At 41.0% G+C, this 27767-nt stretch overlaps 1 protein-coding gene across 5 annotated transcripts in view; it reads right to left on the bottom strand.

The window, feature by feature from the left end:
• nbeab (neurobeachin b) overlaps positions 1 to 27767 on the bottom strand; it is a gene marked incomplete at both ends in the record, with an annotated part of 186315 nt that overhangs the window by 28334 nt on the left and 130214 nt on the right. For all 5 annotated transcript variants that reach the window (XM_079166663.1, XM_079166660.1, XM_079166661.1 and 2 more), the window contains 4 exons: positions 6006 to 6118; positions 8598 to 8713; positions 9424 to 9526; positions 9612 to 9729. In XM_079166663.1, coding sequence (XP_079022789.1) covers positions 6006 to 6118; positions 8598 to 8713; positions 9424 to 9526; positions 9612 to 9729 — 450 coding nt within the window. The remainder of the gene's footprint in view (positions 1 to 6005; positions 6119 to 8597; positions 8714 to 9423; positions 9527 to 9611; positions 9730 to 27767) is intronic.

Here is a 27767-nt window from a genome sequence, read left to right on the forward strand (position 1 = left end):
AGGATCCAGATAATACATGTGACAGCAGAGGGAGAGGAATAAGGAAAAGACAGCGGCAGGTAATAGTAATACGTGAGAGGAATAAGTAAACAATTCGCATAACAGGTATTAGAACTTAAGCTTACAAAATGGCAAATATTTTGATTTACAGTGTTATTAAATGTTTGACTAACCCATTTAAATATCATTGTACCAAAAAAAGCTGGGAAAAAACTAAGCTATATTAGCATAGTCTGTGATATGTATGTGATGTGAACAGTTCAATTGTTTTTAAATGGATATTAAAAGCAGATATTTAATTCTAGACTCAATTTGGCTGCCACCAACCTCTCAACCCTTTCCTGAGAGTTAAGTAACCACAAACACTTCTAAAATGAAACACCAAGTTACAAGGAAGGGATGTGAAGACATGTTTGCTGACAAGTTATATCCTATTAATTCTTCTTTTTGGTGCTACATAAATGAGGCAAAAATGTTCTCACAGTGTCCTCGGGTTTTTTAACTGTGAAAGCATAAACATAGTAATACGTAAAATAAAAAGTTTTCTATGTGACTTGAAAAAGTAATGCTTATATTTTGTTTTCTTGAAAATGTGTGTTGTTGCTGAGCCAGGATAATTATACTGACTGCATGGCAAAACTTGTATCAGTTCACCTATATCCAGGTTGCTGTCATCTTAAAGGGAATTTGCAGCTGGCAGATTGTTGAACACTGCTCAAATTGACTGTTATATAACAAAAATACAGCAAACTCAATAAAATGTAAAAAGACAACAACATTTGAAGGGTAACAAACGGCCAGCTGGCTCTTTCACGGGTAACTAATACAGTTGCATTGACTCAAATAATAAAGTAAATTCAATGTATATTCATAGATGTAAGGTGCATATGTAAACATAAACAGAGGGCTGTTAATTAAGTTAAAAACATGAATCAATTAAAGCAGAAGGAAAGTAGAAGGAAAATAAAAGTTGTTCTGGTGGCTTGTGGTCTCGTTTCTATGTATATAACAAATGTGTTGTAAAGTGTTGAGTGTTGGTTAGTGAGCTCATTGTATCCCGCCAAAGTCAACATGAGAATAGAGAGACGACTGTAATTCCCTGCCCCAGCAAATCTTGAGCAGTGGATGGTTTTATTGAGTCCTTGTGTTCCAGTTCTTTTTCGACGAGACTTTGTCACCCTGTAACTGCACAATGGTTGTGATTGCAGTTCAAATTAAAATAGGTGATGATTACTACCACACATTTTCAACTAATTTATTCTGTGGAATGTTACAATCTTATACAACAATTGAGAGAATAGCTGTCCTAACTGTCACTGTTTTTAGAATTAAAAGCATGTAATGTGTCATAGTATGAAGGCAGTGTTTGACACCAAAGCACACCAATAAAAGAAACCGTGTCAAATTGTAATAAATGGAGCATAGTTAGCCTTGAAAGAGACACTACTTCCAGTATGTTTGCCAAGACAACGTACTCTCAGCTTTGCATTATGTAGCTCACACACTGTTGCTGGCTAGTAGAGGTCAAGCATAAAATAAACTAAAAGGCTACTTCAAGGTCAGTCTAAATCCTGTATATCTTCACATAGACTCGGTGTGCAGTTTAGGCCATAGAGAAACATTCTATAGATATGGTATATTCTGTATACAAATCTCAAATTCAGGTCAAATAACACTGTCCAAACATGAATGTATGCTTCTGATATGCTATTATTTGACTAAAATATGAGAAGAAAGTTTGACTGATTAGCAATTGGAAATAAAACCATATTTATGATAAGATAGGATAAGCACTTCAGCAGTCTTTTAGTACCTCTATTTCTGTCATAGCCACATCTGTTAATAATCCCAAATCAGGCTTTGCTTACCTCTATTCAACAAAGAATAATCACCTCTTCCCTTTTCCCTGCATGGCATATCATACTGATCGCAGGTATAAGACAATGAAAACAACTGGTTCAGACAGTTCCACATTTGCTCCCATCTGAGTTCATTTCTTGTATAACACCTGACCCAGTGAAATACATCAACACAACTAAACAAAGTATGATCAAACAAACTTAGATTTGGCTTCAGATTCAATCAGGATCATTTCTGGTGTGGCTTTCCAAATGCAGGAAATGAACACAGCTGCTGGTGAATGAGTGTGCAGAGAGTAGCTCCATTTCTTTGGTTATATCTAAGCTACCTCCCAAAGAGACGCATATTGCATTTTATATTTCAAAAGTAATTACATTACAGTATGTTGCTATGGTGCTCTGTCAGGAGAAGTCACGGTCATTTTTGCTTGCCTTTTCAGAGGCAGGGCTGCATGCAGCTCCAGTCTAATGCAATCAAGTTGCTCAAACTCAAGATAAAGCAGATGTACTTCCAAACAGCCTGACTGGAGTGGAAGTGAAGGTGAAGAAGGCTCCATTATGGAAAGAAAAATGTGGAGGGGGTCTTTACAACAACCATGCTCTGAGTTTATTACTCAATGTGTGTCTCTTAGAGATGCTCAGCTTTCAATGAGATCCACAGCAGGAACTTTAAGAAGGAAACCGATTAAAAAGAGGTTTCTCTATCTCAGCACAGCTCATTCAAAGTATGCTTTCCAGGGTAAATTAACATTAGCAATATTATGCCAGTCATTTAAGTTAACACTTTAAATGACACGGGTTGAGAAATGCTCGTTTCACTTTTTGCTCTTGCCTGTCTTCTGAAATATTTTACAAAGAATACATCTAATGCATTTTAGTCAGTGGGTGAAGAAGCAGTGTTAAACCATAGCTGCTTCTTTTGCCTTCTTATGCAATTGTATGAATTTCCAACACATCATTTAACAGCTATGAGGAAGATTGGCTTCCCCCTATCTATCATCCACATGTCACTCCATCAATAAATAATCATTAGAATCTAATAAAACACTTCACTGCATGAATGTGTCTGACATCCAAATATGCACAACTCTGGCCCGAGGCAAAGCAATGCAGTGTTCAAAAGCACTGTTCACAGCTGACTGAATGCCCAACCAGCAGGTAATTGTAGGTGTGTGCAGAAGGTTTGGGAGGATATTACTTGGAAGATCAGCACAGAGCTCCAGTAATTTGAACAATGCCGTCTGTCAAGTGGCAGTAACCACTAATTAACAAACAGGTCACAGGTATGACTCTGATCTGTGGGAAAGTAAGCCTCCCAAATGGTGCAATGTCAGCGTGAGAGTATTTGAGAATAAGTTATAGTATTAATGATGCTTCAGTTTGTAGTGTTTAGCTGCAATAACAATTTAGCTTTAACTTTTATATTGACCTAAGATCATATGACAATTTATAGTCATAATGCTGCAGCTCACTGAGTCATGGAGTAGCAGATTATATTATTGAAATGCAGAACAAAAATAGACACAAATTAAAACAGAAAATGGACAAAAAGAGCTTAATGTAGTAGCCACTACAAGCAACAGAAACACTCTGATGTGTCTGTAGCGCCGTGTATCAAAAACTGCATCAAAGTACTGAGAACTGGCTTTTAAATGTGTCCTTTTCTTTACTTAGTCTTTAATCAGACAGTTGTTTAAATTATAATGTTGTTCTTGTATTATTCAAGTAAAGTTATTGTGCAACTGTTTGTGGTTGGCACAATGAACAACAATCTGGGCTTTTTTTGTCGAGTGAAAAAAAGGATTGTTACCATACACACAGCCTGTGTGGTACACAGCCACACCCACTGGACATACACCTCAGAGAGACACACACAGCCCTAATATACAATGAAGAAGTCTCTAGAGACTGTGCTGCTACCTCTGATCCATAATTGAACAAAAGGGCAGACCAAGCAGAGAGGAGAAGTGTGGGGGCCTCTGTCCCTCCCTGCTACACTAGCTGTGAACTTTTGGAGCTATAACAGCCCTGGGGTTCCAAGGACAACTGTCAGGAGACACAGGCTGTGAACTCATGCTAATAAAGGCAGCTCAGCCCTGTAAACAGCATGGGAGGATGTCACTGGAATACATTACAATACATAACTGTCTCCCCAGGGCAGGAGGTTTGCACATGGCTCAGCCCTGATCATCCCCCAAACACACACACACACACACACACACACACACACACACACACGCGCACACACACACGCACACATCTCTTGGCTCTATCAGTCCACCTGGATGGCCCACAGGCTGAAGCCAACAAAAGCAGTGCTGAGATGATGGTGGCAAGGCACACTTCTGGGCTGTTAGTCAAAAAAAATTTGAGTTTACTGAAATGCGAAGAAGTGCTCCAGAGCGGCTGGTGCTCATTTTTTTAATTCACAACACTCAAACTCGTCCATGATTCTTTGAGTGTTTCATAGTAACCCCTTTTTTTCCCACTTCAAAGTTATCCTCCTCTCCCACTGCAAAACACAGCACACGCATGCCTTGAAAAGCTGAAAATTGATACAAACTGTTGAGAGCTGAAATGGCCAAGTGATTCTCTCAGTCAGAATGTTGGCATTTTGAGGGAAACGATGAGGAATGAGGGAGCGATAAAACGAGCGAGAGAGAGAGAGCTCAGACAGGAATGTGACTGTTTTCAGGTCAGTGAGCTGCAGTTTGCATGAGCAAGAGAGAGAGAGAGAGAAAGAGACAGAGAAAACGAAGGGGGGTGGTAAACAAGTAAACCAGGCCACCGTTTGTGCTGCCTTTTACTCTTCAGTCAAAGCCAGAGCAAACATAATGCTGGACTTTATCTCACAGGGTTGTGGGGCATTAGTGTCATTGTGTCTGAGCTCTTGTGATTTGGCAGCGCTCGCAGGAATCTTGCTACTGCACAGCGTGATGCGTTTTTGACGAGCCACATTTAGAAAGACTTTCACTGCAACACTGTGCTCATGACCTGCTCTTATCAATTCATCAACCTTGAAAGTCTCATTTAAGCAGAAACTTAAATTATTAAATAACAATGTTTTATGAATACACTTACCAGCTGTAATCTTTAAATAATACAGTATGTGATACGTTTTTGTGTAAAAATCAGGTGTAAAAATTAAGGCTGGAAAAGAATTCAAAATGAATCCTATAGTGCTGATATGACCACACTGTTGTACAATGTTTTTAAATAATTCAGAGCAAGCTGTAATTAAAAACTAATAAAATGAGTTATTGAAGTTTTTCCTTTACACGTACAAAGAGTCTGGTATCAAACAGTTCACTGCACTGGACAAAATGTATTCTATGATAAGATATGCAGTATATCGACAATGGAAAACATTTTCATCAAGCAACATCCAGCAGATACGTAGCAACATTAGCATTCATTTGGAGTCGGGTGGATGGCCACCTGGGAATGTAAATCCAATATTCAATTTTCTTTTAGTTCTGTTTTGCTCTTTATCAACTCCTGTCTTAAGTATCTGGCTCTTAAGGAGCTAAATGCTCCAATGTGTTTACCAGCTAGTCACTAACTTTGTCTGGCATGAGGGGACCTGCAGAGTTGGGTCATAGCTCTCTGTGGGTCCATCATTACGAGCGAGCCCTTTCCCTTACAAGTAGTCATGTACTATAGTGCTAATGTAAAAATATCAACTATAACAACTTTAACATGGTAATAATGGTTCAAACCACATGGCCCAGACCTCCTGAGAACATGAAAATTATTATTGGGTTACACGATGCATCTAAAGCCGCCTTTCTGAAAGAGTTGGTGTCTACTATACAAGGCACATATGGTTATAAGATGTACAAGCCTCTCTAATGCAGAAACCAGGAAGCCACTATAAGCTTACAGTCAAGTGCAAACTATGTGCTGAGACAATAGTTAATAAGTGGGTTACGTATTTGAGAGCATTTCAGGATGTTACAATCAGCATTTTCCACTTTTGCATTCCATCTCATGAGTTTATATTCTGAACGTGATTCGTTAGCGATTAAATATGATATCACTTTACAGTCAGGAAATCCCCTGCCGTCAGAGTCAGCTGCAGCTACTCCCCCTCCCCCTCCCCGTCTTGCTGTCATACTGAGCTGCATGGCCAAGAGGCCTCGGTACCTTCGAGAGATCTCTGAAGTTCCCTGGCAAGGTCAGGTTCAGCTCCTCTGAGTCGTAGTTGGTGAGGACCCAGGGAAAGACCGGGTACTGGTTCAGGTCATTGTATGTCCTCCCTAGACACACAGAGCAGACAGAAATCTGTGAGTGATGAAGGACTGGAAGGGAATCGAGGGGTTGAAAGCGGGGCAAGGTACACTTGAGGCTTCAGTTACATTGGGGGATCAGCATGCAACATTCCAACAAGCCCCCCAATCTCAGAGCCCTCAATCAGACGTACTTCCTGTCTCATATGGCGTCTGCCAGTGAAACACATAAACTAATGGCAAACTTTCTTTGCTATGAGGGAATGTTTTCTGTACTCCCCATGCCTTTTCCTGCTGAGTGGACTTTTATCAATGGACTGTGGGAATAACAGGAGGCCTAGGGAGGCTGTCTTTAAGTGTATGGAGAACATAAGTATCTAAGTTCTGAGGAGTTGATGTAATTTGAGGGATATTGATTCTTTTGAGGGCCATGACTCCAAATGCCTGAAATGTCACTGCAAGTTTGATGCGCTGATTGGCCAGATGTGAATTTCCTCTATGCTTTCGCAGCAACAATATGGTTTTCAGATGGCAAAACGTGTCATAGGAAATCGATGGGAAAAGACACGAGCATCTACCATGTTGTCATTAATGCTCTATTCTCCTTTTGAAGATGACACTGATACAGCTGTGAGGTCAGGTGGTGGTTGTAATCCAGGATTGGGATAGGGCTGCTATTGATGGTTTAGTTGGAATGTTTACTACTGGCAATAAATCAAACTAAAAATGGAGACTCAAAGCAAATTGATAGTAAAAAGGCAAGAATAGTTCATTTTACCCACAAAGAAAATATTAAAATCTAAACTGTAAAAGGGAGCAGAACTAATTCTAAGTTCTAACCACATTCCTATGACATCCTTTCTTAATAGAATATTATAATTACTATATCTTTTCCACAAACATTTCACACGATTTATTATTTTCTATATTGTTGATGGTGACTAGTATACCATGCTATCCTAAGACTAAGACTAATACAGAAACAGTGATTTTCTTTTTTAACTGGAGGTCAATTGAAACTTTAAAGTTACACATTATTGCATCATTACAAGGTCTAATGCGGGAAATGAGAAACTCATGCATTAACATTAATATTACATTTTCACAACAGTCCAAGAATACCTTAGATCAACAAGTTCAATGACACAAAGAACATTGTCTTCTGAAGATGACAATCTATCAATCTCTATCTAATAACAGCCAGCACATTCAAAGCTTTGAGCATTTCAAATCAAGGTATAATCAAGAGGTGCCAACTAGAAGGTCAGAATAATAAATACTGTTTTATTACATCTATATGAAAGCTCATGTGTAAGTACACAATATTATGCAATAGAACGAAATGGGAAAAACTCATCCTGAATCTGCTTGCTGGAGCCATACAGTTTTTAATGAATACCTTCAAAATTTGATTAACTTACACCAGTCCAGCAAGGGTGTCTCTGCCCACTCCTGCACTGCAGCAGGTTGGCATTAAATAATCTAAATCTAGCTGAGCAAGTGATAATGCGTGACAGGCTAGTCAATGGGAAGGTTTTGCAGAATATCCAGAGTCTGAGGGAGGCTAGAGAGCCTAATTACCCAGGTTAATGCCACATAGTGAAAAGCTATGCCAAGTGTGGAAGAAGAGTTGGGTGTGCTGGTGTGGTTCGACCTGATAGTGCTGAGGCCTGAGTTGGGGTGGCAGGATGTTAATAACAGTGGAATAGTGTTTAATTAGAAGACCACTTCCCGTTCGCACCTCTTCCCAGCACTTCACCCCCCGCCTGTCTGCCGCCCCACACTATTCTGACATCCCTGTCAGCCCAGGTCATTACCAGGGATTTTTAATGAATTTTGGGCATGCTTTTCTCTCTGCCTTACATCTAATTAGCTGACAATAATGTATCGAACTCAAGCACGGGCTAAATATAAATATGCATGAATATGCAGCGAGAGAGAGGATGACACCTCTCAGAGCAGAGTAGCGTGCAGTCGCTCTCGCCTTCCCTGTTAGTTGCAGTTCAGATCAGAGAGTCGACAACAAAACCTCTCAACTCCGCAGACACACATGTGTACGCTCTCACAAAGCCAGGCACTAATTATCTGGAAAACTCTGCTGTGCCTGCGCTTTGCTTCAAACAGCACACTCACATGAACAGTGAAGTCTACCGCTATGAGCACCACTTAATGTTACCATGGATTCTTAAACAAATTCGACAAACCTGAGGCCACTTATAGTATGTTTTCAGTGCCACTGACACATAATGTTTATTGATCATGATAGTAAAACTTATAGACTAAGACTCTAATGGTGAAGTGATTCACATAGATAATAGATTAAAACGTCACCCTTTCACTGGTTGTGAATGTTCCCCGGATAAGGAAGAAAACAAATCACAATCTATTTATTTAATTGATGGCTGTGAAAAAGAGAATACCGTATATAATTTCCATACTTTCAGCTATTTCCAAACTAAAAGTCTAGAGTTTCTCTTGGGAATCACATCACAGCAATATGAGTCCTTACCTGATATCGTGTTGAGAAACATGAGGTACTCAAAGTTGGAGATCTCTCTCCTCTGCCAGCGCTGGGTCATGTTGGAGGATTTAAAAAGCTGCCGAGGGGTGGCCAGGGAGATGCGCCTGGAAAATAAACATTTGAAAAACAAATCAGGAATTAGAAGATTGGTGTTAGTTGCAATATTATAAAAACCTATACTTTTACAAATTTAAAAGGAAAGAGCAGTAACTCTATATGAAGCAATGCTTAAATCCAGAGGATTGGCTACATCGCAGAAAACTGGTACAAGAATGATGACATTTAATAGCTGATAACCAGCTCTTTGTCTAGCACAGTTCAGAATGAACATACTGAGATGAAAAGCATGCACAAAACGTCAAGCTGCAAATTAGAGAATAATTATGGAAACCAATGCAATGGCATTCATAATTACACAATTTTGATTCCAGTAGATTAAATGAAAGGTAGGTTGATTTACTATGTGTTAATTCAGGATGGCTTGCTTTCACATCCACGCAATTAACATAAGCCTTAAGGAAATGAGCTTGTTTTGTAACAGTGTATAAATGGGCCTGTTAGCACCACGAGAGTGGTCAGTGGCCTGGCTGCAGCTCTGCTGTATAGAGTCTTCTGTCAGAGAATTGGGTCAGTTCAGTCAGGGTCAGCGCACATCCACTTCAATAACTGGACCAATGGGACTTCAAAAGACTCTGCTGCAGGCTAACAGATGCTTCAACACACAATACAGAGGCAACATCGGTTATGAAGGAATTACAAACTTGAAAAGATGAAACCGCACTGCATTCATTTTCTTTTGGCATACATGACCCACCTGGCCTGTGGAAGTCCATAGCTGGTGCCCACTCCCACTCGAGGAAGACTGTAGACCACTTTCTTTACTGTGGCCTGGTCAGGAAAGTTGAACATAACTGATGCTGTGAAACAGTGAGAGATATCCCTTAGCGATGAAGAGGAAGAGAAGCATGGATTTGAAAAGCTGTAATTGGCACTTCAACTTACTTCTATTGGCCATAAAGACCTCCATCGCGGTGTTCTGCAGGAGGTAGCGTCTGGAGAATACCGCCCGAATCTCACTGAACATCCACTTCCCATGTAAACCCTCAGTGTATGCTAAGACCTAGAAGGGCAGAGAAAGAAGAGAAAATGTCCTTAGGCTAAAATAGCTGTATAAAACTAGAGATCATGTCAGGTTTCAACTGTCCAGTTCATTGTGTTCAATGTTAAAACTGCTTATGACAAAATAAGAAAGCATCACCAACACAGTGTTACAGATATGATAATAATAACAGGCTGTTTGATGATTGTGTAATGTTTCTCTACAATGCCACTGGCAAGCGCTAAGATTAGGATTTCAATTATTTGAACTAATCAAAGCATTGGTGTAAACTAAGCCGTTGCGTTGTTGCATCATGGACACATAAGCAATCGGTGAGCCAACTGTATTTTCCAAACTGTATTAGATGACATGACAGTAGATATGACCTGATCAAAATTCTAGAAAAGGAGAGATCAGTGTTTAACGTTGGTTTACTGCTTTACTATTAAAAGGTTAGCAGCTGTTGCACTTCTCAGTACTTCTTTGTGAACCGTCTTGTTTATTGGCACCACAGCAATAGTTGGTGAGACATTGGTGCTTTAGTATACCCACTATTTCACCACTGGGATTAAAACCTGATGCTCGCAAGCCAATTCCTCTCACCATAAGGCTAATAAAATGAATTCTTAATAACTATTCCACCAGTTTTATTCAAATTGGAATATAAATATCACACCAGTGCCAGTTCATTCATTCTTTATTTTAGATTTAAGAGTAGCACAGCATTAGTGAGACATTATACCATATCTCAAAGCATTTTTCTACATAATAAGAAACTCTCTACAGATTCTCTTTGCGTGTTTCACACTTTTTCAGGTGGTCTATAAAACTCAAGTGGTCAAAAAAGGACCCCCTGGGTTAGTGACACATAAATAATCAATAACAACCACCATGCCAAGGAGAAGAGAGACTAGACAAAGGATCATTAGTGTATGCAGTACCACTGGGACTGCAGGTCCACATAAAAAACCAAGACAGTTGTTCTGGCAGGTGAGAATGGTCCCCTCACACACCTCCTCCCCTCTTTCCATCTCACTTCCATCTGACTGAACAATTTTGTCCAACAGTGTGAGCCGAGGACCAACCTCATCAACTCCCCAGGTTATAATCACACATAGGTTCAGTTCAGAGAGTGTGTGTGTGAGAGAGAATAAAGATATAACAGTATAGTAAGAAGGTGAGGCCCTACAGTACATTAGTGTGTGCGTGTAGGTGTCTGTATGTGTGTGTGGGGGTGATTGAGGTGGAGTAGGTAGGGAGGGAGGGAAGCCAGAGTGAGATGTTCAGCTGGGTTAGGTCTGATGCTAATGCTCATTTAAAATAGTGACAGGCTGGAAGAGTGCAGCGCGAGCCGGGCTGCTTAATTTCTCCCTGGAATAGCTCATGCTCGACCTCCGTGCCACATCCAAAATCTCTGGAGCTCAATTAAAATTGGATTAGGTGGAGATGCTGGATGTGCAGCACAGCATCTCTGGTGCTCTCCTCCCAGTAATGCCCTGCCTGACACCTCTGCAACCCCCCAACCCCCAACAGTTGTCATAGAGACAGCACGGCCCAGAGGAGGCAGCGTGCTGAATGGAGAAAGAGTAGAGCGGTAGGGAGGTGAGATGGAGGGACGGCTATGGAGTTGCAGGCACACTGTTGAGGGCCAGCAGCAGCTCACTGAGGCAGGGTAGCTTTTATCCCCTCCCACCCCGCCCCTCAGCCAGATGTTGTGGAAGTAGTCTTCTGAGTGCAATGCTTAAAGGCAAGTCATACAGATATGCATCATGGGAAGGTTACCATAGCTTACTCCATCAAGGCACTAGTGAGCTGTTATTTGAATACATATTAAGTTATGTAGATGTCGAAAGACTTTGACTGGTTTGTCATTTTCAAAGTCTCTATTCATTTGAATATTTTTACTATTTTATTCTAACAGTGCCATACATTTGCTGCCTAAATATTACATTTTTTATATCAAGTATTATAAAAAAACAAAAAATGCAACTAACAACCCAGCAGATAATAAATAATGCCGTTTACACAGGTTTGTCACTTCAGGTTCTCAAGATTTGAAAATATATATACAGTTATAATATGGCAACCGATCATCAACATAATATTGTTTTAGCGTTGGCTGTTTCTTGTTACCCAGCGTAAGTGAACATTTTGCTGCCATGACAAAGTGCAGGCCAAAGGGCTAGCTGTCAACAAAAGAGAGGCTAAAGAGGAGAAAAAAGAGCGGATTTCAAACAGCCCAGATCAAAAAATTTGTCATAACAACAAAGCTTTGGTCTAAACCAACACACAGGGGCCCCTGTAGACTTGGAGGTTTGACAAAGCCCAGCCCTCATTTTTGGAGGCCCAGCTGTAAAAAATGCCATTTAATGAACCTGTCTGCTGAAGCTGTCCCCTGCCTGTCAGAGGTGTCAGCTAGTGACAAGCGCTGGGGACGGCCGCCTCCAGTCACAGACAGGCCTGCCAGCTGGAGACTTCGGCCCCAATCTAATCACGCCACCAGGAAGGGACCGGCGCTCTGCTCTTGGTCTGTCACGCTCAGGGCTGGGGGAGCAGTGAGGGGGCGGGTGGAGGGGTCCGGTATGGCCGACAAGTGCAGCCTTTTGTTTCCACACAGGTCCCTCCACGCAGGCTCATTAAGACCCACAGGCGCATGCGCTGCTCTGCCAGCTGCAGGGAAATATACCACTACAGCATAATAGCCATAATGCAATTTAACGTCGCTGTCCTCTCTTTCCTTTATTCCCCTTCTCTTCCTTCCCTGATTTGACAGAGGGCAGGCTGCATTCCGCCTGTAGAACATCACAGGTGGAGAACGGAAAAAAATATTGTGACAGATGAGATGAGGAGAGGCACAGGTGACACCGGTGTTTAGGCTGAAACTCGTATATGATAATGTGGAGATGCTCAAATTGAGCACATCATAGTTAAAAGTGATAGAAAGCCACTTCATGCATGGAAATAGATTCTAATCATATCTGACTTCCGAATAGCTTTAACCCAACATTGGCTGAGACACTATGACAGAGGTTATTAATAAATCTAATGAAGCATTTTCTATAAAACCTGATGCAATTTTACAATCCCCCTCCACCGCGTTTATACAAAAACAGCAAAATAATACAATTCAGTGAGACCTCCAAGCCAGCATGACTGATATATTTATATGAGACTGTGGAGCTCTCTGACAACCTGGTATCACAGCACCTCCGCTGCATTCATCTAAGATTTGTCTAATAGGCTTCCACTGTAAAGCCTCACAACTGCATGGTCCCAGGCGGCCAGAGAGAACAGCGAAGTGGAAGAATAAGGGGAGGATACGAGAGGCAGTTTCATTTTGAGTGGTAGGACTACTCCCCCAGGGGCGAGTAGGATGGATTTCACACATTGTAATTTGGAGGATCAGCACACACTGCATATACAGTATTCAATGGCTGACCCTAGGCAATATGGGCCAAATCTGAGAAGAGGTTGAGCAGTCGGAGAAGGCAAAGAGAAATCATAAAGCCTGGCAACAGCAAGAGCAACTCTCAGCCCAGTGGGAGAGTATCGTCAGCCATATACAATGTGGTAGACCAGTTCACGAAAAAGGGGGGGGGGGGGGGGAGCGAGCGAGCGAGCGAGAGCGAGAGCTGTGTTTAATAAATAAATACCACTATCGGTAAGGAAGTGAACTGACCCTTTAAAAGAAAAAACATAGGAACAAACATATTGTATATATTCTTCTTTCCACAAATAACTCAGGTGCTCCCCACACTGTGAAATTAAACTTAAATCATATCAAACGGAGTTGTCCGACCACGACATGCCCAAATTCACACTTTTATATCAACTTTAATCCCTTTTCCATCCTGCAAGATTTATACCTGAGCATGAAAGCTAGTCGCTCATCTGATCCCCCATAAATATGACAACTGCTATGAAATGTATAAAACAAAAATGTAAAAAGATTCCCACAGATTATTAAAAAATAAATCAGCATTCCACTTGGCTCCTCACTGTGAGAGCCATATCTCAACTTCAATAAAGTAGCAAGCTCCTAATGCAGGTATTGGGGGAAAACAAGATACAGATTTGCATAATCAGTGTCACTATACATTTAGGTGGTAGCTGGAGTGTGGCAAGATGACACAGCTCGGGTGCTCTGGCAAGACCAGTGGGATAAAGGAGATGAATATGCATTAAATATGCTGGCAGTTCACTGCCCCAAATGTCCAGCCAAGTTTGTCAATAACATTTATGTCAGTGATGGTATTTCACGCACATTAGCAGGCCCTGCAGCGCTGTCTTCAACACCGACATGGTAGGACAGGTGGGAGGGGCCGTTGTCCTAGTATGCAATTTCTTCTTAAAGAGTCATGGTTCTTTAAAAATTCTTTATCCGTCTACGTTAAAATATAAAGCCTCAAGAAATGCAACGGAAAAAAGAGAAAAATCCAAATTGTTACTCAGACTTGTGGTTCCCTACAGAGATGATACACAAAGTTTGGCATCGAGCCATGTGGTGCCTGCAGAAGGCTTCTGTGAGGATAGTAGAAACAACACAAAATATAATGTAAAAATATATTTCCTTAAAGATATGCACAGTGAATTATATACAAGTGCAGCAGGAAAATTCATATTCAGTGATGTAAATGTAATTATCAAATCCCATTTTATGTATTTTCTTCTATTTAATACATAGTCATATAGTTACATTTTTAATCTTGAACATGTAGTCTTGAGCATGTTCACACTTTTACCCTTCACAGGAGTAGTGCACAATATGGGTATTTAAAATAGTGCTAAAACTACTAGAAAAAAAGACACTTTTGAGGTGATCACTGCTGAAATCACAGCTAGGTGGATCATAGTCATGGAGCATTTCAGCTGATTTCAATATACACTGGTCCTATATTTTCCTCTGGAGTTTGTTACTGTCGCACACATGTTGTGATGTATTCCACTTCATGAATTAAATAATTTAGCCGTTTATTAACCAACCGCCTACCATTTTGGGAGCATATGATTTGACCTCGTTGTGGCTCTAATGGCTATCTGTGTTTTTAAAAAACACGTGAAACTGATTCAACACTTCTTTAAAGCATTCAATGCTTGTATGACTGACCTAATGTTACTAATGATGAATAAGTTATTCCAGAATTTAAGTATTTTTCCAGAAATGTTCATTATTTTGTCTCCTCCCTGTAAGAGGAAACTTAATTATGTCTTGCAAGTAAATGTAATGTAGCTAGCAAGTAAACAAACAAAGAAAGGGTCACAACTAACATTTAAATACACATATGAACATGCTCAAGTGATGACCCACGCACAGCCACATCCACACACATACATGAACACACTTAGTGAGCACATCATCCAGATAAACAGCTTGAGGATGCCTTCAATAAGGAGCTTGAGAAACGGGATGCAGTCATTTGGTATGTGGTCTTCTCAGCGAGCTTTTCCTAATGGGACTTTTTCAGGGACTTGTCAGCCTTAAGATGACTGAAATCTTCCTGGCCTGGGTACCCGCTTCCTCTGGCTGCCACTGAGAGTGCCAAGCTGATCGCTATAAATCCCACTTTCTTCTTTTTTTTTTTTTTTTTGCTGGTGCGTGGGAGGGATAGGGGCTCAGAGCAAGGCCGAGACGAAGAGAAAGAACGAGACAAGGATGGAAAGGCGGAGAGACAGAGGAAGAGAGGGACAGAAAGAGCAAGTGGTTAGACGAGAGGGCCTGATGAGCAATGAGCGCCTCACTCGTCCTCAATTAATCTTGTCTCTCTACCTTTGCCGCTTCCCTCAGCACCAAGGTAATAACGACACCCTCATCCATTATCCTTTTATCCCTGTTATTCAAAGGGAATTGCTTAATAACATGTTACAGATTTGGCCTCCTTCGTATAATTCTTTCTGTCATTCGCAGTATATCATCTGGAAAACACACAGCCCCCTTTCTGCTGGACGCTCTTTGAGGATTATCGTGGGTGACACCTTCGAGATGCAGCCAGAATCTGGAGCATCATTTTTTCCAGGCATAAAGTGGAATTACCCTGACTTATCTGTCATTGCCAAAAGCACAACAAGCCATTCAGGGCCAAAGCAAAGGTGGAACAGGTTCTTATCAGCTACTCTGAACGAGAGAGCTTGTAAATATATGCTAATGAGGGCCTTTTGTCATCCAGCCTCACCCCTTGGGGCTGAACGGGGCTTGCAGGGGTATGATAATCTGGCTGTTGAGTGCACTAGATAATTTGTACTTTATCCTCTTGTAATTATATAGTTTAAATCTTTTTACCAATGCTAATCCTAAAACATGAGGAAGTGTCTTAACCATGTCTGTGGTTCTTAGCGGCGCTAGTTAGCGTGCATCTGACTCTCTCATAAAATCACGTAGGAGGAGTGCAGCACTGATATAATTACTCTGACTTTCTGTAGCCCGTGCTGTGAATCCTCATATCATTTTGATCCACCTTAGCAGGCAGGCAGAAAGCCAAGCTAGCAGCCTGGGGGTATGGGAGACGACTCAGAAAAGGTGAAAACATTGCAGCATGGCAGAAAGAGCCCTCCCCATTTTTTGTAAAGAAAGAAAGATGGAGGAGACCAGGAAAATGGACTGAAAGGAGTAAAAGTAAGTGCAGAAGGGCGGCTTTGCTGTCCAGCAGGATTCCAAGGCCATCTTGTGTGCCAAAGCCGACAGCCCCTGACAAGCTGCTTGGCGTGCTGTAATTTGACTAATTACATTGGATTAAACCATATTAATGCAAGCTGTTTTCTCCAGGGTCACTGACCCACCCAGTGTGCCCCTTGCTAGTTTCCCCCTATCTGGTGTAGACAAAACATACACAAGAAAGAAAGAAGCCTCTTTGTTTCTTGGCATTATAAAACAACCAACATGTATCTATATCCCTGACATAATTCTTTTAATGGGAGAGAATGTGTTTCAAAGCATCCATAGCAGAGATAGCTGTGAGATTCAGACTGCACGTTCCTGAGGCACATCATCACAGGATTCTTTGAAAACAAATCCTTTGCCTGCTTTATCTCCACAAAATAGTTTTTTACACATTTGATGGGGGTAGGGGGGCTGAGGAGGGTCTCCGCATGCTGACAACAACAGATCAACATTTCATTTTAATTTGATTTTTATCTCAGCAAAATATCGGTGGGGAAATCTGAGTAATGAGGCGCCGTTTTTATGTGTAGTTTTGTTTTTCTGGAGAAATGGTGTGTTGAAATCCATGATAAGTATAAATAATAAAGGACACGTCATTTGATCCGTTTTAAAAATGAGTAGATCAGTGCTCAGAAAACCACAGAGAATACTTTGTACAAAGAAGGAGGGAAACCAACCCTCATTTGCATTTGCAAAACTCCAAAATGAAAGGGGGGAAATGAGCCATAGAATATGTGTGTTTTAATACAAGTGCTCTCCCAATTGTACCAAATCAATCTGAGTTTCTCACAATGGAGAGGCAGCTTCACTGTTTGTATGTGCCCCTCTCCCTTGAACATGGTGTAATAATAGTCTTAAACCAGGCGTTATAAAGAGAGAATACCAAAGAGGCTTACAGCCTTGGTTTCATGAAACATTTAGGCAAAAGTTCCAAGGGCTGAGAATGATGAAAGAAGGTAAGCTTGAAAATGGGCTTCTGGGATCCACAGCCCTTATTGTACAGAAGTCACATCGAATTAATACTGAGGGCCATTTGCAGCCTTTCTTCTCCTCAGCTTTTCAGAACGGATTAAGCTATGAAAACTCAGAAATTACTAAAGCACCTATTAGGCATTATGCTCACCCAGTCTCCTCTTTCCCTTTGAAAGTCTGTGAATGTGCTTCACTTCACTTGCACTTCAAATTACAAAATATTTGTATACTTGAAAGAAGGGCAATTTTATAAAATGTGTCATGAAAAAAATCTGTATATTCCCATGTGCACTGTGAGGGACCAATCCCTGCAGTTTGTAATGCTTACTTTCTCATATACATATTTATACTAGTTGCCATTCTATAACCCAATTATTTATAATTTTGTGAATCTTACATAAAACTTTGGCCTGCATCGTCAAACTAAGTTGCACCAAAGTATTCTGGTCAGTTTACTGAAGGCCCCTGAGAGTGTTTCCACACTGATGAAGGGCCAGTATTGCTAGGGCTCTCTCAGGCTCTCCGCACCCCTCTTTGCTCTCTCAATGCCTCTTCAAAGAAGCGCAGGGAGTGCATGAATTGTAATTATGGCTCCTAACAGGATTCAAGAGCGCCCAAATGATGGCACTTGAGAACCAGGTCGTGTGGAGTTAAACGGCTGTCAGACACTCAAAGCTCCCCAGCATGTGAACAAACCCACAAAGGCTGAACGTGTCCACTTCTAGGGCCCTCCTACCCACTTTCCCTCTCATAGGCAGAGATTAAAGATCAACCAAGGCCCCTTTAAAGGCCCATATCGCCTTTGTGCAGTATTACTCACATTCCAAGATACAAGAAGGGTTACAGTTTTCCAGGTAAGATACTAAACCCAAAAACCAGGGATTACAAATGAGTTAATAAGAGCTGTATGATGTTGACTTGAATAAGAATCACTGAAAAGATGTTATGTACAAAGTACTAAATACTTGGCAAAATCCAAGGCAAACAAGACTGCACCAGTGGGGCATATGAGGGGGGAAGCAAAGGCTTGTGGGAGATCAGGTAATTGGTACCACCTGAGAAACCAATACAAACCACAGTGTCAGATTATCTCCCGACCTCGCCTTCAGAATAACGGAAAAGATCATCTGTGCTCCCCAGACAGTTTCAATGACTCACCAGGGCACAAGACCCCTCAGTACACATTAAAGAGACCAGCCTTCAGTCAGGCCCTATCCAACTGCAGCCCCTTCCTACTCCCCAAAGGCACCCAAAAGAAACCAACCTGCAGCGTGAAGTCCCTATGCATGACCCTTATTAAACTCCTAATTGGATTGAGAGCAGCTAAGGAAAAAAAATTCAACATTGTTCATTCAGCTGAGATTTTCTTTAGCATTCCTTCCAGTAGTTTGCCTCTCCAACAATAACATTCAAAATCAAGTCCCTTTTCAAAACACAACCAGATTTTCCAAAAATGGGAGTTTAGGCAAAACCTTTTTCACCTTTTCTTTCAAGGCAAAGGACTATTTGATTTTCACAGGGGGCAAGTGACAGGCTGAAACAAAGCCCAGCCCTGGCTATTGTGTAGTCTTTCACTGTTGTAATGGTCTTAAAATGGCTACAAGCAGGGCCCTATTCAGTGGTGACCAGGGTGCTCGGCTCTCTCCTCCATCTCCAAGGCAAACTCTGCACCAAGCGGGAACTCTGAGGTCAGCTGATGAGTGAATGAAGGGCCGAGTTCACTTATAACAGTCTCAGACTATCAGAGCCTGAAGCCAGAAGTTCTCAAAACATTTACACTAATTATAAAGAATAAATAGTGCCATAACAAAAACATCAATCAAGTTCATTACAGAAAATAGCATAATGACAATAATTACAATAATATCTCATTAAGAAAGAGAATGAGAGACAGGGGAGGATTAATAGCAGACAGGTGTACAACACACCGCAATTATGGAACCTGAAATTAGTTCATTGCCTCAAGGCAAACAGAAGAGAAAGGGAAGGTTGTAAGTGTGTGTGCGTATGGGGGGGGGGGGGGGGGAGTCTGGTTTCAGGACTGTACTGGGAGTAGGACTGAGAGGCTCACTGACAAAAAAAGGAATTGCAAATAAGCAAACAAAAATGTCTTAAATGTGTAAATTAGGAGGAAAAATAAGAGGGAAAAGCAGCTTTTCCCTGCAGACTGGTGCCTTAGATGAGAAGGGAGCAGCGAAACGTGATCAAGGGGAGCCGTGGAGCGGTGCGGCAGGCGTCAAGATGAGCACTCAGCCAACGAGTGGCAGCTTCTCCTTTTCCAGTCAATCATTCATTACAGAGCCAAGTGCTGTGGAGGAGTGCCTCCTCTTTTTGACCTATCATATTACTGCCTCTGTAAACTCCTAATCCTCCCTTCGTTAGATGGTGTCAACAGCCGACATGCTCTTACCCTGCTCCCGCACTTAGACACCTCCCAAGCCCTGCCAAGACCACAGAATTGACACTCTAATAAAATCATTTGAAATTCACCAGGGTAGAACGGCACAACTTCATCCATCTTTTTGGTGCCTTCATCCACCTTTTTGACTTGTTTTTGTCATTAAAAAGAGATTCAGAAAATTCACGTACTAATTAGTTCACTTAACTTTTCGTTTTTCCATCAATTCCAGTAAGCACCACTAACACAGTCTGACTTTAGCGGTGTAGCCTTTCAATGGCTGGTCTGAGTGGCCTGGTTCTTTTCGCCTTGGGGCTGTTCCTGAGCAGGTGAAAGCCTCCAGGCAGAAACCTGCACATCAGCACTTCTTCTTCCATCATGACTCTTTCATGGGGAGCCCGTCTCCTGTGCTTCTTTACAGCCCAGTGAGATGACTACTATAATGAGTCCAACAGATGAAAGCCCAGCAGGACAAAACAACATTCAGATACATCTATATACACACACATACAAACAAACACACACTGGGGTTCACAACTATCAGGGACTTGCTGGGTGAATGTTGATATTTTGTTGAACAAAAGAATCAGATGCAGGCTGGAGAAGAGGAAACCAGATCAAGCATCTGTGTTTTGGCAGAGCTCCAAAAAGGAGTGTTAGAGTCGGTGATTATGAATATGTCATGCTGATCACAAACAACAGCAATCTCACAATTAAGTTCATCACAGGCATGTGCAAACATCACACACCTAACTGCCTAACTTCACTCACATGCATTAGTGCACACACCCCTGTTCACTCTTTCACACTCTCTCTCTCTCTCTCTCACACACACACACACCAACACACACACACACACACACACACACACACACACACACACACACACACACACACACACACACACACACACACACACACACACACACACACACACACACACACACACACACACACACACACACACACACACACACACACACACCCCCCCATACAATGTGTGGATGGGTTTAGGTAGGGTCCCAATTTAAGCTGACAGATACCAGATAGTAGATACTCAAGGAAATGACAGCACTGATTTAGGATGGTTCTGGGTTTAGCTGAATGTGACACTGTCGCAACAAAACTATTACACATGAGTGAAGGCCAGTAAAGTTCATTCATTTCTTAATGACATACGCCTTTAAAGTCCATTAGGATCTGAAAATATCTTACCTTACTTGGAATATATATATATATGTATACGTATATATATATATATATATATATATATAAATTTATGTGATAAACTTTGTCACGGTTGAGGCACACCTACCACATAACATGGTTTCAGGGATGTTAATTACCATATAAAATAAGCAATTGGCACCCTGCCCCATATGTCCCACTTTTTCAGCGAGGAAGATGGAAATGAAGCGGGGTAGATTTGATTGTGACATGCTCTCCGTCTGTGCTTCACAATGTGTGGCTTTGCCAGTTACAGGCTAATATTCAGCACAGCTCACCCCCACCAGAACTAATGAAAGTAGACAAAATGTCTCTGCTGCCATCTTTGTCTAGCATCCGCTCAGGGTGAGCCTCCCTCTCTCCCTCCTTTCCTTTTCACCTCCCCTCTTTCCCCTCGCTCTTGAAGGGAGGGTGACAGCGGCATAAAATGGTGGCGAGCAAATGTGCCTTCCATGTGGCAGCAGTGTGGGGGTGACAGGGCAGGCTGAGGCCAGCGCTATCAGCAGTGTGTGGCTGTTGCTTTGAACAATTTGGATGGTCGCCATGGAGGATCAGGGCCGAGCTGATGAGACACCAGCGGTTACAAACAAAAGCCGCTCAATATCAAATCAAGAAACAGGAGGGTGGCCACCCATCCCGAAAACTAAACAGTTCTTTGGTAAATACAAACATAGGTCTCTAAAGCTGGCTTGTTAATAACCGACTGTATGTCACTTAGTTAAACCTCGTAGGCAGTTTTAATGTTCAGAATTACATTTAGAAAGAATTATAGATGATGGTTTAACTAATGATATTATTTTAGATGTAAATATCAGATAGAACTAAGATGATTCTAAGCGAGTCTACGGATAGAGGAGTTATACGTTGAACAAATTGTAAAATCCACAACGGACTTGTCATTTTGGGTAACATAAATAAATACCCTTGATTCAACTTGAAATCTAAGATATAAATTGCATAAATATCACTTGGAGTATATCCAGCATGCAGAAAACAACTGAACAAAGCAAACTCGCCTCATCCAGTAATTTGTGGTTCAGTCATTCGGGGGGTTGTTAGTTAACCCTGAGCTCAGAGGATGATGAAGCAAGGGCATAAATCACAGAGTGAAACAAGGCAGACTCCTCCGATTCATTAATGGAAATGATCTGTCAATATGCTGGAGTCAATTCACACGTGTCAGCTGGGCTCAGCACACAATGGGCCAGCCAACTTATGAACTCCCAGCACCACTCCGCCGAGTCCATAAAACAACTGGCATCGCCGCTGGGGAGCACCCCGAGACACCACCCTCTTGCACAGACCACCAGATGACACAGATGGGGCGAAACCAAACAAAGACGAGACTCCCTTTGTACAAAGAGGGACCCCTTTCAAAAGCCATTCATGCAACAAATTGGGGAAATCTGGCCATGCAACACTCTGGGTTTGCTCTTTTATTAGCGTGGGCCTTACGTCACAGTAAGAGAAATCAGATTTATGGCTCTCTGCTACAAAGGAGGTTCAAATCAAGCACACTTTAAAGACACAAATAACTTATTTTTAAAGCCATGTTAACCAACAACAGTTTAGCTATGTTAACCAGGAACAGCCTGTTATTTTGTACATGAGCCACAAAGTAACAGGCCATTTATCTTTCTACAAAACTTTGCCATCCTGCACAATAATGACCAAAGAAGAGCTAATGAGGAGAACTACACACAAGGACGATGCTGATTCTTGCTTACACTAGAGTTGATTGACTGTTTAGCTGAAATTAGAGCTAACTTTTCCAACATGACACATTTTCATTGTTAAATCATCTTGACATGCTTGCAAGCAATTGTGAGTTGATTATAGTTTCTATTTTTTGTTCAAGGCATTGGTTTAAGTGCGAGACAGTACTGCATATTCGTAATAGAGAGTATTGACTATTAATAGCAGTCACAGGTACTGTAGGGGACTCCATTTTATGATAGCAGCATCAAGCTCTAGTACTTTCAAAGGCAGTATATCAGTTAGGGAGGTTTGCTTCCATGTAGGTCATGAAATATATGCACACAGGCTTTCTCTCAATAGGCCCTGTGCATTTTTCTTTTCTTGTTCTTTCTCAGCTGCACACCCGTGCTGCTGCAGCAATCTGCATAGAGGGACATTTGTCATCATTAGCCTTGCTCTGACAGTTGGCACCCGGCACTTCAGATCTCTAGGACTGGCAATTATGAACCCTTCATCCCTTATTTAGGCAACAATGCCTAATTTTATCACAGGCCTCACCAGCAGCATTTGATTACCAACAGTCCCAAACCTAGAATATGCCACAGATTCTTCCACTCCGTTTGTTTCGTGCTTCAATGTACTCTTACTCTGAGATCACATGACACGTGGGGGAGAACTGTGGTTAGTTAATCTGAGATTTGAAATTACTTATAAGACACGGGGGCTGCAAGGAGGACTGTAGATGAGCATCATGGGGTCAGTGGGCAAATGATTACAGCGCCCACCTTTAGATGGCAGACATCTCGCAGACATTAAGATTAATCACACGGCTGCTGGCGAATGGTTGCCTTTGACGACAGACAAGATGGAAGTCAAGCATAAGGTTTTCTTTGATAAGTAAAAAGGAAATGAAAAAGAACTACAGGTTTACAAATAAACTAGTCAATTATTCTTACAACAATCCAAGCCCTACCGATTGGTGGAAAATAGGAAAAAACATGCTGAATAAAGTAATAATAAGCCACAATCCTGCCCCAGTTTCAACACATTCGATGTTTAGCATCGTCGTGTACAACAAAATACAACACTAACCTGTGTGCTTATAAAACCACTGGAGAGCACTGTACCAGCACTCAACTGCATACCTGTGCAGGAAGAAGGTGCACTGAACACAATGTAAGCCTGTATTTTCCTTTTGTGAAGCAAACCAGATATTTTCTGGATCGTTATTTTGGCAAACAAAACAGATTTGGATTTGTGCTAAATTCATGCAAATACATGCATGTAATTTATCACGAAGGCTGACAAGCGTACCATATTGCAGAGGGGAGGGGTGAGGGGCCAAATGAAGCTGAGACAATCAATTAAGAGTCATAATTCACACTTTTTTTCCACCTCTCCGTCTTCTCAAAATGTCCATCATGCTGATAAGTTTGATGTTTTCCGTGTGTATGTGCCATGGTGGATATGGTTCATAGGGAACAGAGCCTGTTGAGGTGATCACTGAGGGTCTCTGAGAGCCCCTGGCCACGTGGTCCCGCTTCCTGACTTCCCCAAAGGAGGCTGCTAATACACAGAGGAGAATAAAACAAATGAATGGACACAATCCAAAGGGGGTCCTCAGTGAGGCTCCAGGCCCAAAAATTAACTGGCCTCCTACAGAGACACCATATTGCTTGGAATAATAACGTCCTGTTATTAAAAATCCCAATGACAATTTCATTTTGTGACAAATAAAATTATAGGAAATGTGTCAACATGAGAGGCTATCCCATGAGATTTAAGTATATTATTTCGCACAGTTTGAAAGCCGGTGTTGATGTCACTTCTCTGAAGTGTCACTGCTCTTAATCTGATTTATATTGAAATATGTCATCCTATTAAGTCCACTTTGACTAATCTGCATATTAGCTTGGGAGCTAGCTGGTAAACTCCCTTTGTATGGAATCTGGCTTGAGAGTCTCTTTTTGAAAACTAAATGACCCCAGAAATTTAATGAAAAAGCATATGGCAGACCTTATTTGTTCTCATGTAATAGGATTATTAAAATCATAAAATGCCATCCATAATTATGATACCAGTCAGAGGATTGTTGGTCATAAAGGTCTTGATCCAGCTTAAAATCAGCTAAATGCTGTAATTACATCGCCATTGATTTTGTAGGCATGAGGAAATACAGGAAATTGAAACTTAAAACAGCATGCATAATTGTTACGGTAAAACCTTTTGTTTGTAAAATATGGATAAAGCCAGATCCACAGAGGATAGTGTTGGCCAAAACAGCCAATGCACATTCATGGTTATAAGTATGAGTTTTTCATTTTCCCTCCGGAGAGTCACTTTTTGAAAATATTATAATTTGTCATTTAATTCTTGGGGCTATACTGTTTTGTACATACAATAAAAATAATTTTACTCATTTATATATAAACACAAATGTGTTAGTTAAATGATATGACTAACTTGTGTGTATTAATACTGCATAAAGCTTTGAGGATGAAATATAAAATAAAGCAACATACATTTAATGGCTTTGGGTACAATCAGTAGAATATAATTTCAAGTCACTCATAGCATGAGTGGTGTCATCAAAGGGCAATTTCAGCCATCAGACAAGCACCATTGACCTTATGCCCGGGCATGTTAACAGGACTATCAGTCTTGCTAGAAGAAAGGAAAAAGAAAAATGGAGGAAAAAAATGAATAAGTGTAGAGGCATGCTCTGGAAACAAAGAGGCCTTGAAAACAGGGTCACATGCTTGCGCAAAATTAGGGGAAGTAGAAGTCATTGTATTGATTTACACAATCGTGCATGCATTTTGTTGGGTCAGAAATAGGCCTGTGCTGGAATCACAGCCCCATATATCACACTGAAGGGCCTCCCTTAGCCTAGCGGGATAGCGAATGAAGCAACAAAGCTTGCAATGTTGTAATGGTAAAGATATGGCAAAGAAGATTCGATTGTCTTAGGCCAGACCTGACAACTGCTGGCGTCTTGGGACTGCAGAGCAGGTTGAGTTACTGTGAGATCTGTGCAGCCACATGCTTTAGGTTAAGAGGTGATCATCACAATGAAAATCCCCCCTTCTATCGCACATATGTATGGCCAAAGGCCGGAGCACAAACTCAAGAGATGGAACTGGATTCGGAGGTATCTGTGGTGAGGCTAGTCTGGTTTCAATAAAAGGCAAGTACCTGCTGGGCCACAGACAGTGGGAACCAGTGAAGTGAGAGGAAAAACTATCAAAGCCTGAGAGGGCACGACGCTTTGAGCTACCTCTCACCACATGAAAACCCTCCATTATGTAGCCTTCAGAAATTGCACATACAAACATTTTCATTTGTGAAATTTATTCAGACCTAAATGTGATAAGTGTCAGAAATATGGATCTAATCTCATGTTTTAATTTTTGTTAAAAAAAGAAAAAGGATGCTACTCCACATCTGTAATGTCTGCCTGGTAACAGTGTGAAATTATCACTAGCTACTGGCAGTGTGTCCGTGACAGGCTGTGATGATAATGGGAGTCACCTATCTATCAGGGTCCTTCCCACACACGCCACCTCCTGCTCAGCCGCATCCATGTAGTGAGTCAGAGCTGACGAGTGCCGGTTTGCCCTCATAATGTCTGGTCTTATGCAGTTCTGACTAGAGCAGAGATGAGCGTAAATGCCTTTGTGTTCCTTATCTGATCCGTGCAGCATTATCTTTTTGAAGTCGTCTTCAAAGCATGCACTGTACCTTGTGAGATGGAGTGCCAGTGCAATGATGAGAGCCAGAGACGGTTTAGTGTGGATGCAAGATCTCTTTATTGTGAATCACTGCCTATATCAGACCAACATAGCTGTGCCTAAAAACAACACATCATGGGGACTTTATATAAAATGGTCAGCCATATCGATCTTAATTGTTAGAATTATAAGCAATTAATGCTTTTTATATTATTCCCCCCCCCCTATTTTATCTGTATCTTGTTGAAGAAAAAAATATAATAACCAATAACAGACATTGATATTCTACAACCTATTATTCAGCAACATCTAATAATTCATTTTGATTGCTGGCATTTATGAAAACAAATACAATAACAAATTCAACATTACAAGTATTTTCAATATAATCTAACAATTGTAAAAGCACATACCTACACATTCACTCTTTTAAACATTCTTCTTTCTTTTGGCAGATTGACACACATTGCAATATAAAGTCTATTTGTATATTGGTTAATGTGCTTTTCGTTTTTGAGCAATATAATAATTAATTAAAATAGATGTGTATTGTAAGATATGTGTATATTGTATATATTATGTAATGTACATTACATTACATGAATTAAATGACTGCATGTGGAATTAACATACTACAGACTTATGCCGCACAATAAACGAGCAAAACAATCTGCATGGTAAAACAAGCTAAATGTAAATAGCACCATAACTGTTCATGTCTCAGAAAGAAGCCTGATACCAGATTGTTCGATTGAACTAACCCTGTAAGGTCTTATTAAAAAAATATTTCATAAATATTTTAATAACCTGTGACATCAAAAACAAAACACACAAATGAGACAAACTCAATTTATAAATTGCGATTACATTTTCGTTTAAAAAAAACAAACAACTATTACATTCTAATCTGCATTTATCTGATGCGCTTTATGTAGAAGAAAACAGATCGGTCCACTGAAATAAAATAAAATATTTAAATAATATGGCTAATTTTTAAGTTCTGTCATCCGAACACAGCCTACATACTTAACAGTTCTAAATCCACCTACTGTTTCATACATAAGTCAATATAGCGGACTTAAAAGCAGCAGATACAGTCCAAGGAAAGCAACGTAACGCAGTGAAAGCTGTTTTTTTTTTCTTCTCTCCAAATACGTAGGTGTACTTCCGCTCCTCGATATACTACTACTACCTGTACTTTTTACTCGTATATAGCACCCGGGGATGAATTTGTTTTCGATAAACTGGGAAGCGGTGACGCATCAGACAGCGATTGGACATCTTGGTTTCAACTCCTCCCTTATAATAAAGAGTGTGTGTGTCTCCTGTTGTAAAACACAGCAACACCGGGCGTCTGCGTCTGGAGGGAACACTCCAC

This window comes from Pholis gunnellus (assembly GCF_910591455.1).
Source record: "Pholis gunnellus genome assembly, chromosome: 9".
In the NCBI taxonomy this organism is placed as follows: domain Eukaryota; kingdom Metazoa; phylum Chordata; class Actinopteri; order Perciformes; family Pholidae; genus Pholis; species Pholis gunnellus.